The 11,388-nt window shown below is 47.9% G+C and overlaps 2 protein-coding genes across 4 annotated transcripts; one reads left to right on the forward strand and one right to left on the reverse strand.

Annotated features, from left to right (window-relative positions):
• The first annotated feature begins 2,419 nt into the window (after window positions 1-2,419).
• On the forward strand, window positions 2,420-4,041 carry LOC125524045 (cysteine-rich and transmembrane domain-containing protein WIH2-like). The gene is made up of 3 exons (XM_048689122.1): window positions 2,420-2,614; window positions 2,701-2,953; window positions 3,807-4,041. The coding sequence occupies exons 1-3, from the start codon at window positions 2,563-2,565 to the stop codon at window positions 3,850-3,852; spliced, it is 351 nt and encodes a 116-aa protein (XP_048545079.1). The 5' UTR covers window positions 2,420-2,562; the 3' UTR covers window positions 3,853-4,041.
• A 67-nt stretch (window positions 4,042-4,108) lies between these two features.
• On the reverse strand, window positions 4,109-9,550 carry LOC125524044. Of its 3 annotated transcripts, XM_048689121.1 has the most exons (4): window positions 9,183-9,550; window positions 8,979-9,079; window positions 5,274-6,863; window positions 4,109-4,676 (listed from the first exon to the last, which is right to left on the reverse strand). In XM_048689121.1, the coding sequence occupies exons 3-4, from the start codon at window positions 6,649-6,651 to the stop codon at window positions 4,360-4,362; spliced, it is 1,695 nt and encodes a 564-aa protein (XP_048545078.1). In that variant the 5' UTR covers window positions 6,652-6,863; window positions 8,979-9,079; window positions 9,183-9,550; the 3' UTR covers window positions 4,109-4,359. The 3 variants fall into 3 exon arrangements, with proteins under 3 accessions (XP_048545078.1, XP_048545077.1, XP_048545076.1); XM_048689120.1 differs by lacking the exons at window positions 8,979-9,079; window positions 9,183-9,550 and adding an exon at window positions 7,567-8,087; XM_048689119.1 differs by lacking the exons at window positions 8,979-9,079; window positions 9,183-9,550 and adding an exon at window positions 7,188-8,087.
• Window positions 9,551-11,388: the final 1,838 nt, after the last annotated feature.

Here is an 11,388-nt window from a genome sequence, read left to right on the forward strand (position 1 = left end):
AAAGTATGTTGGCTTTTGCCTCTTCCTTATATAAAATTACAATAATGATTACCGGTCTAGTTATCAATTATCTAGGGACAAATCATTCTCATTGTTTTCAAAAGCTCTCTCTACTAAAAATAATTAACCTTTTATTATTCTCGCAAAGTACCTCTAGTTTTATTCTTGTTCAAAGCAAACGTTAGTGTGTGTAGAGTTGTATTAGTGGTCAATAAAACTTGAAGATAATATAAATTCTACCTTTAGCTCCTCGTTGAGTTCGACACTTACTTCTGCCTGTTTTGAGTGTTCTGTAAATGGGCGGTAGTAGAGCGGCAGTTCCGCGTGGTAATACCGCTCCAGCGGTACTACGGGCCTAACTGTCACCCTACTACCGCGGGTTTACTGGGCATTCTCATGCTAAGCGGAAGTACCGCTCCTCGCCGCGGTAGTATCGCTCTGGCGGAACTTCTGTTGGCTTCTGCCACGTGAAGTACCGCTTTTTTACTACATTCTGGACTGGTTTTGTCCCGTGGGCGAAAGTAGAGCGGCAGTTCTTGGCGATAGTACCGCCTCGGGCGGCACTGCCGCACTGCCCCCCTCTACTACCCGTTGATTCCAGTTGTTGCTCATCACCAAGCGGAAGTACCGCTGGTGGGAGTGGGAGTACCGCTCCGACGGAACTGCCGCCTCCCTGGCTTGCTCATTTGTACGCAGCGGCTAGAACTTCCGTGCCAGCGGAAGTACCGCTCCCCTGAGCGGTACTACCGCTTGTTTATGGGCTGTGGGTGCATAATAGTTGGATTTCATCCCCCACTATATAAAGGCTTGTTCGGTTGACAGGGAAAATGGAGGGCTTTGGCAGGGATTGCACCCTCTACAAGTCAAAATCCCCTCCAATCCACCCCCAATCCCCTTGTGAGGGGGTGTAACCGAACTTAGCCTAAGGGAGTCATCTTCCTCAAGATGACTTACCTCTTACTCCCCCAAGCTCCATTGTTGCTCACAAGATCATTCTTGCCCGATCTTTCTCCCTAGCCAGTCAAACTTGTTGATTCTTTAGAGATTGCTTGAGAAGGTCTAGATCTACACTTTCACCAAGAGAAATTTGATTCCCCCACTAATCCCTTGCGGATCTTATTACTCTCGGGTGTTTGAGCACCCTAGGCGGTTGAGGTCACCTCGGAGCCACATTCCATTGTGTTGAAGCTTCGTGGTGGTGTTGGGAGCCTTCAATTCGGGTTTGGAGAGAGCATCAACCTTGTTTGTAAAGGTCCGGTCGCCGCCTTCAAAGGCATCACTAGTGGAATCACGGCATTTCGTATTTGTGTGAGGGCATGAGGAGAATATGGTGGCCCTAGTGGCTTCTTGGGGAGCATTGTGCCTCCACACCGCTCCAACAGGGACATACTTCCTCTCAAAGGGAAGGAACTTCAGTAACACATCGTCGTCTCCCCCAACCCCACTTATGGTTATCTCTTACCTTTACTTTGTGCAAGCTTTACTTGTGTTGTTTATCTTGCTTGCTTTTATTGTTCTCATTGCTAGCATCATATAGGTTGCTCGCCTAGTTGCACATCTAGACAACCTATCTGTTGCTAACCCTAATTTGTTAAGAAAAGCTAAAAACTGATAGTTGCCTATTCACCCCCCTTTAATCAACCATATCGATCATTTCACTAGATAAATAGTACCCCTGATGGGGTCCCCTCTAGACTTTGGGGGCCCGGGGCGGCCGCTCCCTACCCCCATTCAGGGCAGGCCCTGCTGGCACAATAAAATTCCGCTCGATATGATCAATAGCAAGGTCAATTTTAAGCATGAAAGTCGGAGTATTTCAAGACGTGAGGGTGAAGTAATGTGTGATCTCTTGGGCAATGATAATGTTATTAGGAATTTTCCTGCCTTACTGAGAGTGGTCAATGTAATCAGTAAGGTGGGGTTTAAGTCTCTTCCCCAATCGCCGACCACATCGCCTCCCACACGTCCCGTGTACCGCTCCATGTCGGAATGTGTTGATGCTCCCTCTTGGACCGACATGAGGAGTGATTTTTCTTCTATCCTTGGATTACATGTGTGTAGAAATTATACGAAATGACTGCATGATAATAACATTATTTCTGCATTTCCTTGCGTTCACAGATTAGATGACAATTAGCAGTGGAATAGACAATTCATCCCCAGTCAGTTGTTGGCACTCATATGCTCCACGTACCCCACCAGCCACCAGGGCTCACTCTGCCCAAACTATCCCGCCGCCGCCGGCGCGGCAAGGCGCGCGAGTGCGGTACAACCACCCTGCTGGTGCGGCCCCGTTACGTCCAACACCTCCAACTCAAACGGCCCCCACTTTGCCGTCTCTTCCACGTTCCACCTTATAAAAAAAACTCTAAAAAACCTTATAATAATAATATCCGCCTACCTGTCGTGTCCAGCACACCATACAGGTCCACGCCCGCCCGCCCGCCCGCCCATAGAGCTCGCCGCCTCCCTCCTTCCCTCCCTGTCTCCTTCCCCGCCTCTCTCTCGTCGTCGTCCCCCGCAGCGCCGGCCGAAGCAAAGCACGGGGACTCAACCGCCGCCATGAGCTACTACGGCCAGCAGCAGCCCCCCGTCGGCGTGCCTCCACAGCAAGGTCCGCCCCGTTCGCCTCAAGTCAAGATCCATCCCCTCAATTTCCTCCTTTCACATCTCGTATACAATCCTGTTGTTTTTGCTCAGGGTATCCAGGGAAAGAAGAGTACCCGCCGGCAGGCTACCCTCCGGCCGGGTACCCACCGCCGGGGCAGGGACAGGGCTACCCTCCCCAGGGATACCCGCCGCAGCAGGGGGGTTATCCGCCACAGCAGGGTGGGTATCCGCCGCAGCAAGGCTACCCGCAGCAAGGGTACCCACAGCAGGGGTACCCGCCTCAGTACGCGCAGCAGCCGCCGCGGCAGCAGCAGAGCAGCGGCCCGTCCTTCATGGAGGGATGGTAAGACAAGACTGAGCCCACCTCCTTCCTTCTCTCAGATTCCCTCGGCTTGGTCCTAGCATCGCGTTAGATCTCTGAACTGAAGCCAGATTGGGCTCGCCGTCGCCGGTGGGTCGTCGGGGTCGGGGTGGACGTTGGGGGGTCGGCGTTTTGTGTGGCCCGGGGTGGGTTGGGTTCGTTGGTGGGTGACGTCGGCCCCGCATCCCTCCACTCGTGACTCGTCGTTACTGCCGTTCTGATGTGTCTGTCACTAGGAGTGGTTGCCTCAGCTGTCAAAAAAAAAGGAGTGGTTGCCTCAGCGAACCTCGTAGCTGTCTGTCACGCTAGGTCTTCTGGCGCGGAAAGATATTTGTGATTTGTGAACAATATAAACTAGATATATACTCCCTCCGCCCAATAATGTAAGACGTTAAACGTCTTACATTTACACTAGTGTCAAAAAACGTCTTACATTATGAGACGGAGGGAGTACTTTTTTGTGAAACTATAAGTTAGATATACTAGTAGTACATGTTTATTGAAATGACACCAGCTGAAGGGCGGCATTTTCTGAAAACTTTTCATATTTCCAGAGCAATTCATCCAAAACTTAGTTTTTTTTGCGGGGTTATCCAAAACTTAGTTACTGTCGAATTCAGAGCATAGTTGGACGTGTTGCATCTCATTCTTCTCTTGTTCCGAGCATACAATGATGTAAGACATTTCTTGACACTACATCAGAGTCAAAAAACGTGTTACATTATGATAGGACGGAGGGAGTACTGTATATGGAACTTGTAGCATATACGAGTATTATGTGTAACGACACCAGCTAGCTGACATACATTTTTGCTTTCCCTTTGTGTTTTGACAGCTTGGCCGCCCTTTGTTGCTGCTGTCTGTTGGATGCTTGCTTCTAAGTTGAATTCTAAGCGACAGGGAAGAGATTTGGTGCAGCTGCTATGTGCTCCATATTGGAAAATTGGATTGGCTTGTTGATTAATAGTAGTACTACTTCTTAGAGGAGATTACAAGAACTCCTTACCGTCATGTTTGTATGTTCAGATGATTGGTGTACCTTTTCGCATTAAAAAAGATGTTTGTTGTAATGCCTAGTGAACATGAAAAACCAAACTGAAAGCTCAAGCCAATACACAATACATTGAAAGAAAAGACTGATCCACAACCATACTTCTAATAACTTGGAAATTCAGCAGGGTTTCAACACAACATAACAAACTTGGTAATCCAGCAGGAGTTCAAGAAATTAAAAACTTGGAGATTCGTCAGAGACGACGATAGTACCAGTACGACATTGCCACTCGACAGATTACTTCTGCACACCATTGCAGCAGCACACACAGATAGCAAAGAAAACTGAGGAGGCGATAAAGCATCGCTCCAGGCCGAACTGAACGCTGTCTCACTCAGTGGCGACCAGCGGCCTGTTTCTGCGGTCTGATCCAGTCCTGCAGCACCAAGGTGACCCTGTCGTGCTGCTTCACGGAGGAGCCGTGCAGGAGCGGGGAGGCGCGGGCGAGGACGCTGTTGTAGTGGACGTACTCCTTCTGCCGGAACCTCTCCTGTTCGGAAAGCGTCATCTCGTCCCACTCAGCGTGCAGCTTCTCCGACAGGCTCCAGTCGATGTTGTACCTGGTGGCGCCGAAGCACGTCTGCCTCAGGACCCGCCTCGCAAGGGTCTGCAGGTCGGGCACGCGAGCCCCATGCTTCGACCACCATTTAACTGCGATTTCAAGTCATAAACATGGTAAGAAGGTACTCGTAAGTCATGTACTCAGTATGATATGAGCGAATGAATGAAATGGTGATGATCTCAGTGGGTGTAAGCAGGCCATATGCTCCAGTTTGCAACTTGCAACATACAGTACTAACTAAACAACCATGTTGACAAGCTTGAGCTGACGCAGAGAAGTTGATAATTCTACACATTCATCTCTAATCCTTTTAGCTTCTCTGCTATTTATTTAAACAACTATGTTGACCAAGTTAGTCTAATGCAGAGAAGTTGATCATTCCACACATTCATCTGTAAACCTTTTAGCTTCTCTGCTATTTATTTAAACAACTATGTTGACAAGTTACGCTAATGCAGAGAAGTTGATCATTCTACACATTCTGACTTTGAATTGAATAGAGAAGTGCATCATGACATGATATATTTGTGCCACATTCACATACTAACTAAATATGTTGGCGCGCTGACACTATTCCAGCTCGCTCTAAAGATTGAAAAAATCCAGTACATATGACACAGAAAGGCACTACCGTTAGTGGCTTGTTAAGGAGTGGGCATTTTGTAAGAGATTAGGGTGTAGCTTACCTTGTGGTAATTCCATTATTTGCTGCTTTGCTCGATCTGTATCGAAATAGCGCAACTTCTTTTCATACACTTCCAATTGTGCTAACGCATTTCTGGGATCGTAATGAGCCTTGCCCAGTTGGATTATACAGGCCGCGATGCCGCTGCTGATCACAGTATAAAGGTGGGATCCAGCTGCGTAAAAGATCCTTGGGTTTAGCATCTGACCAGCAGCATGAAGAGGGCTATGCAAGTAACCATCCCATATCCTGTCAATTATACGCAAATAAAACTCACTTCCATCTCCAATATTGACACATATCTCTGTTTTTGCACCATGCATGGCTTCATACAAGATACCCATCGGACAGATATCAGATTCCAGTTTATACAACACTCTGACAAGTGGACTTGTAACCTTCACGACTTTGGCCGCAGCATGCCAAAATGTATCGTCTGTCTTTACTATGCTCTGGATACGCTCAAACAAATCAAGAGAAGCCCAACCAGAGGGAACCCATTCAGGTGAGCTGAACATCTGCACCAGACCTACTCTTGCAGAAACTAACCTCTCTAATGTGATGAACACTGCCACAAATTTCAGATAAGAACTGCTCAAAATCTCCTCCTGGACATATCTTCCTTTCAGTTTCATTGGCAGTGCATGGACATTTAAAAACCTTGTAATTTCCCTTGCCTTCATTAGAACTTCACTGACATGCTCGAGCGCTGCTATTTTCTCAAGCAGAAGGTTGATGCAATGGTCAACACATAGTGTGAAGAAAAAACTATCATATTTATTTAGAACATACTGTCGTGCCATCTGCATATGGGGTGACACGTCATTCATGACAATCTGAACAATGTTATGGGCACCGACATCATCAACCACGCGAGAGAGCATTGATTTTAGCTCATCGAAGTCCTCAGTGATTTCAGAGACATCAATGGATCTGAGGAAGTGCATACCTTTGCTACAGTGCACCAGGACACTTACGAAGCTTTTGCCACACTTGCTCTTCCAACTATCAACAATTACAGTGCAGCCACTTGTTTGCCACTCTTGCTTGAGTTCCTTTGCGCGGTTCTCAGTTTCTCTTAGTTGCTCCTGCAGAACAGCTTCGTACGTAGGCTCAGGTGCAGGTTTGGAGAAGAACTTGCCTATTGATTTTGCTGAAGGAGAATCAAAGTCATTTGCCTCAACCTTTGGTTTCAGTTGACAAGGATTATATGTGATTTCCTTGGGCTGCCTCAAATCCGGTAGATAATGAAGAAAGCAGCGGTTATTGGACACAGTTGGTTGTAGCTGTGGTTGCTGGACTTGAGCAGATGGAAGGGCTGGGCTTGTGTGAGGAACCTCATCATGTTCATGCTTCCGTTTCTTCATTTTTCTGAGCATCCAAGCTTTCTCTTCTTGCGATCCACAAGTGAACTCCTTAAGCTTGTGCTGACATTGCCCCTGATGCCTGCTAAATGGTGTTCTAGGCGGTTGTAACTCGAAACCACCTTAACGCAGTAATGGCAGCTCACTCTGCAACCTTCCTCATCAATGGTTTTGCCATGCCTTTCTTTTCCACGGTTACTTGTCTGAGGATATTGTACAGAAAAAACCTGAAGGAAAGCAATGAGAGATACTTCAGTAATGCAAAAATTAAAATGTCAAATTCCCAAAACATGAGTGCAACATTTCACCAATGATTAGATTTCATCTGCTTCCTCTTAATGACAGCACATGATGTATGCTAGTGATGAATTTACCACATGTGAACAGAGAAGACTGTGATCCAACTAAACACTGTACCTTAGAAGTTTAACCACAGTATTACTGGATGAAACAGTTTATTCTGTATTTTTTTCCGATAAAGAACAGTTTGTCTGTATAACTCTTCAAGAAGAGCACATAGAGGCGTGGTCAATGGTTCATAGTATACTTACCAGCAGACTGGAGGCATGAGCTTGTTCACAAATTACAAGTTCATTATCGCCAGGGCAACAAATCTTTGGGCACCGATGCGATGAATCAACAGTAACTCTAACAGGGCAGTCAACGATTGGCCATTTTCACCATGGTACACTCCAGAAACATGTAACTTCAACTAGATTAGACAGTTGTTCCTCGCAAACAGTCTAAAATTTGATGTTTACAATCCTGAAGGATTCAAATGAACCATACGAAATAGGCCGGTGTAAATAGAAGGTTAACTATTTCGGTACTATCCCACAGGACAATTGGAGTTATATGTAGTTTTTCACAGACTAGTGATGTGGTATAAGCATAAGACTGCACGATGATCTTACAAAGACAGTAACATACCCCCTCTCAGCCCTCTGATACCCCTCCTCTCCCCCGCCGCTTGATCTCCCTCCTCCGGTCAATTCCTCCACAACAAAGAGCAGATCCGGAACCCTCTCGACACCCATCCCGAAGTCCAGCGGCGCCGTCACCAGGGTCCGAGCCGCCGTCCACCTCCACGCCTGACTTCATCCCAGCTCGCTCGCTCCCAGGCGGGGCCCCGAACTGTCTTGGCGGCGCTGGTTCTCGGGGCTCGACGGGGGGCTCGTGATCCCGTGCGGTGCTAGGCGCGCTTCCATGGCGGCCCGCGTTGGTGCTGCGGCTGGTGGCGGCGTGTGAAGGAGCCTGCTGGCCCGGCGTGGTGCTTATCGAGGATCTGCGGCCTGCTGGTCGCCTGCTCGGGCGTGGTGGAGGCCCGGTGGGGCGCGTGGTGAAGGGACTCGGGCGGTCTGTGCGGCGCTCGGTTTGCGGCTTCGGCCGCGAGGGTGCGCGGATCGGTGTGTGTGTGTGTGGAGTATCTGTGTGCGCCGCGCTCAGCGGTTTCGCCCGATTTCCTTTAGTAACTCGGCAATCTGGTTTTCGCTCCATGTTTCCTAATTAAGAGTCGAGAAACTTATCTTTTCAATGAAAGAAATCCCGCTATTCGAAAAAATAATGCCGTGGCGTGCAGTGACTATTTTTCCTGATACTAAAAAAAACATAGTTTTAGCAATTCTTTCGAATCAGCACAGACCCCTTTCAAAATCTAACATTACACTCCCTAATTCCAAAAAGCAAACAAAACCTAAAATGGAGAAAGGGGAATTCTTTCTGGGCATGCTCCAATGCACACCCTCTGTGCAGAAGAAAGCCGCAAAGGACTTTGACTGTTTGCCATTTTTGAACATCGACATGACAAGACGACGGGTTTTAATTGCGGAAAGGACATTCACTTGTGGGTGAGTGAACAAATTTTGCTGGAGAACGACATTTCATTCTTTTTACCATGATATGCTTTTAATAGTTAGATCATCAATTATTTTTGAAATCGCGGGCACCAAAAAGGACAACACAAACTTCGGTGGATTATTGGGGCAAACCTCGGTGAACCGAGCATGGTTCGAAAGAGAATCCGACGGGGCTGGATGTGTACTAGAGAGATATTGGAAAACAAACACAGATAGGCTGGAAAAAAGTAAAACCCAAATGAGATAGGTGTTGTGTTGGATACATGTTCCCTTGATTGGTTACTTCAGAGAACTTCATCGGCATAAACACACAATTCCAAAGAACACCTTGGGACAATCCTAGTTCTTAATGTTGCACTTGAATATTGAGATTTAAAAAAAAGCCTGAGAAATATGCATTTAGATCTAATATACTCCCTAGAAAAAACAGAAATGGTATCAACAAAAACCTTTTATGCTCCTAGTGAATAAATTGTTTTTCCTTACCTTTGACTTTAGATCTCGTCTTCTCCGTTCCAAGATGTAAATGATGGCCTAAAAGTGGGGCAATGGCTGTGGTGCGCTGGAAAAGGGTGAATGGTGGAAGCCTGGGAAATATGCATTTAGTTCTAATATGCTCCCTAGAAAAAAACAAAAAATGGTATGAACAAAATCCTTTATGCTCCTAGAGAATACATTATTTTTTCTTACCTCTGACTTTGGATCTCACCGTCTTCGTCCAAGATGTAAAAGGAGGATGGCTTGGGCAGCGATTGTGGTGCGTCGGGAAAGGGCAGATGGTGCAGTGTGTCAGTGACTTGGAATACCACAATCTCACCTAAGAGGAAAACATAGATGATGGATTTACGAGGGAAAACATATCTAGAGGGTGGAAGTGGTGATGGTGGATGGAGAAGATAGCTAGATCTAGACAATTATCATGGTTGACGACGGAGGAGAAGATAGTTAGGTCTAAGGAGTGGTGGTGGCGGCGGCGGGTGGAGGAGAATATGGTTAGATCTAGACAATATTGATGGTTGCAGGCGGAGGAGAAGATAGGTGGATCTAGACCATGTTGATGGTTGTGTCGTGTGTGTGTGTGTGTGGGGGGGGTGGCTTTATAGCCGCGCGGTTTGGGACTAGGGGTGCGACCACGATCCGCGTGATGCGGGGTGCGGGCCGTCAGATTGGAGATGGGTGGCAGAGAATGGGGTAAAGGGGGTGGCGCGGATAGGTGACGTGGCGGGGGAGGTGTGTTTCTTTTCTAAGGGTGGGATAGGGTGCGGGGATGCGAGGAAGGCGTGTGTCTTGGGTAGGTGGATGCCAGTTGGGACCAGGCATTTTTTGGACGGATTGCGTGCGGAGTTGCTCGCTGCCGCAAATTTTGGATGGATATCTGGTCGATGGGCTCATGAGGTGTGTGGTCGTGACGAGACTAGTGCAAAGGCGTAAACTCGGATTATTGCTAGGACAATTTGGAAAGCGTATTTCTATGTTTTCCACGATCAATTGATATGAGGGGTGCTTCTTTCAGGTATGTATAACACGCCTCAAGAAAAAAATACTCCCTTTGTTCAACTATTATCTAGTTGTTTCTCAGCAGCGGCCATCACGCCACACAACACCTCGACTTGCCCCCCAGGGTCTCGGAGCGTTAGCGACATAGTCACCGACGTTTGATGGCAATGACGCCCCCTCCTCTCCTTGTTGTGTTGCATTTCATGGTTTCTATTGCACTTTAGCTTTTTCTTTCTGATCAACGTGGCGCTCAGTGGTGGCAGAGAGGAGGGAGGAGGCGGCAAGGGCGAGGAAGGAATTGGGGTTTTGGGGGGCGAGATGGAAAGGACTTTGTTTGTTTGCCATTTCTAGAGATAGATGAGACCAGGGGTTTTAATAGTTGGAAGGACATCTACAGGTAGGTGGTGTTGGGGAACGCAGTAATTTCAAAAAATTTCCTACGCACACGCAAGATCCGTCTAGGTGATGCATAGCAACGAGGGGAAGAGTGTTGTCCATGTACCCTCGTAGACCATAAGCGGAAGCGTTATGACAACGCGGTTGATGTACTCGTATGTCTTCACGATCGGACCGATCCTAGCACCGAAGGTACGGAACCTCCGTGATCTGCACACGTTCTGCTCGGTGACGTCCAACGAACTCTAGATCCAGCTGAGTGCCGGGGAAGAGCTTCGTCAGCACGATGGCGTGATGACGGGTATGATGAAGTTACCGACGCAGGGCTTCGTATAAGCACTACAACGATATGACCGAGGTGGAAATCTATGGAGGGGAGCACCGCACACGGCTAAGAGGTTCCCCTCCCCCGTATATAAAGGAGTGGAGGAGGGGGAGGGCCGGCCCTCTATGGCGCGCCCAAGGGGTAGGATTCCCCATTTCCCTTGTTGGAGCAGGAGAGAAGGAAAGGGGAGAGAGAGGGAATGAAGGGGGGCCGGCCGCCCACCCAATTAGGACTGGGCTAGGGGGGGAGGGCGCCCTCCACCTTGGCCTTCCTCTCCTCTCTTCCACTAAGGCCCCAATAAGGCCCATATACTCCCCGGGGGGTTCCGGTAACCCCCCGGTACTCCGGTAAATGCCCGAACTCACCCGGAACCATTCTGATGTCCAAACATAGCCTTCCAATATATCGATCTTTATGTATCGACCATTCCAAGACTCCTCTTCATGTCCGTGATCATATCTGGGACTCCGAACTACCTTCAGTACATCAAAACACATAAACTCATAATACCGACCGTCGCCGAACTTTAAGCGTGCGGACCCTACGGGTTCGAGAACTATGTAGACATGACCGAGACTCATCTCCCGTCAATAACCAATAGCGGAACCTGGATGCTCATATTGGTTTCTACATATTCTATGAAGATCTTTATCGGTCAAACCGCATAACAACATACGT

The sequence above is a fragment of the Triticum urartu genome, chromosome 7 (assembly GCF_003073215.2).
Source record: "Triticum urartu cultivar G1812 chromosome 7, Tu2.1, whole genome shotgun sequence".
NCBI lineage: Eukaryota > Viridiplantae > Streptophyta > Magnoliopsida > Poales > Poaceae > Triticum > Triticum urartu.

Bases quoted from the DNA above. Each gene is read 5' to 3' on its own strand.
- LOC125524044 (XM_048689121.1), bottom strand. From the start codon at position 6,651: ATGCTCAGAAAAATGAAGAAACGGAAGCATGAACATGATGAGGTTCCT. The intron at 4,677-5,273 runs GTAAGCTACACC...TTGAAATCGCAG, and splicing joins AATAATGGAATTACCACAAG to TTAAATGGTGGTCGAAGCAT.
- LOC125524045 (XM_048689122.1), top strand. From the start codon at position 2,563: ATGAGCTACTACGGCCAGCAGCAGCCCCCCGTCGGCGTGCCTCCACAG. The intron at 2,615-2,700 runs GTCCGCCCCGTT...GTTTTTGCTCAG, and splicing joins CGGCGTGCCTCCACAGCAAG to GGTATCCAGGGAAAGAAGAG. The intron at 2,954-3,806 runs GTAAGACAAGAC...GTGTTTTGACAG, and splicing joins CCGTCCTTCATGGAGGGATG to CTTGGCCGCCCTTTGTTGCT.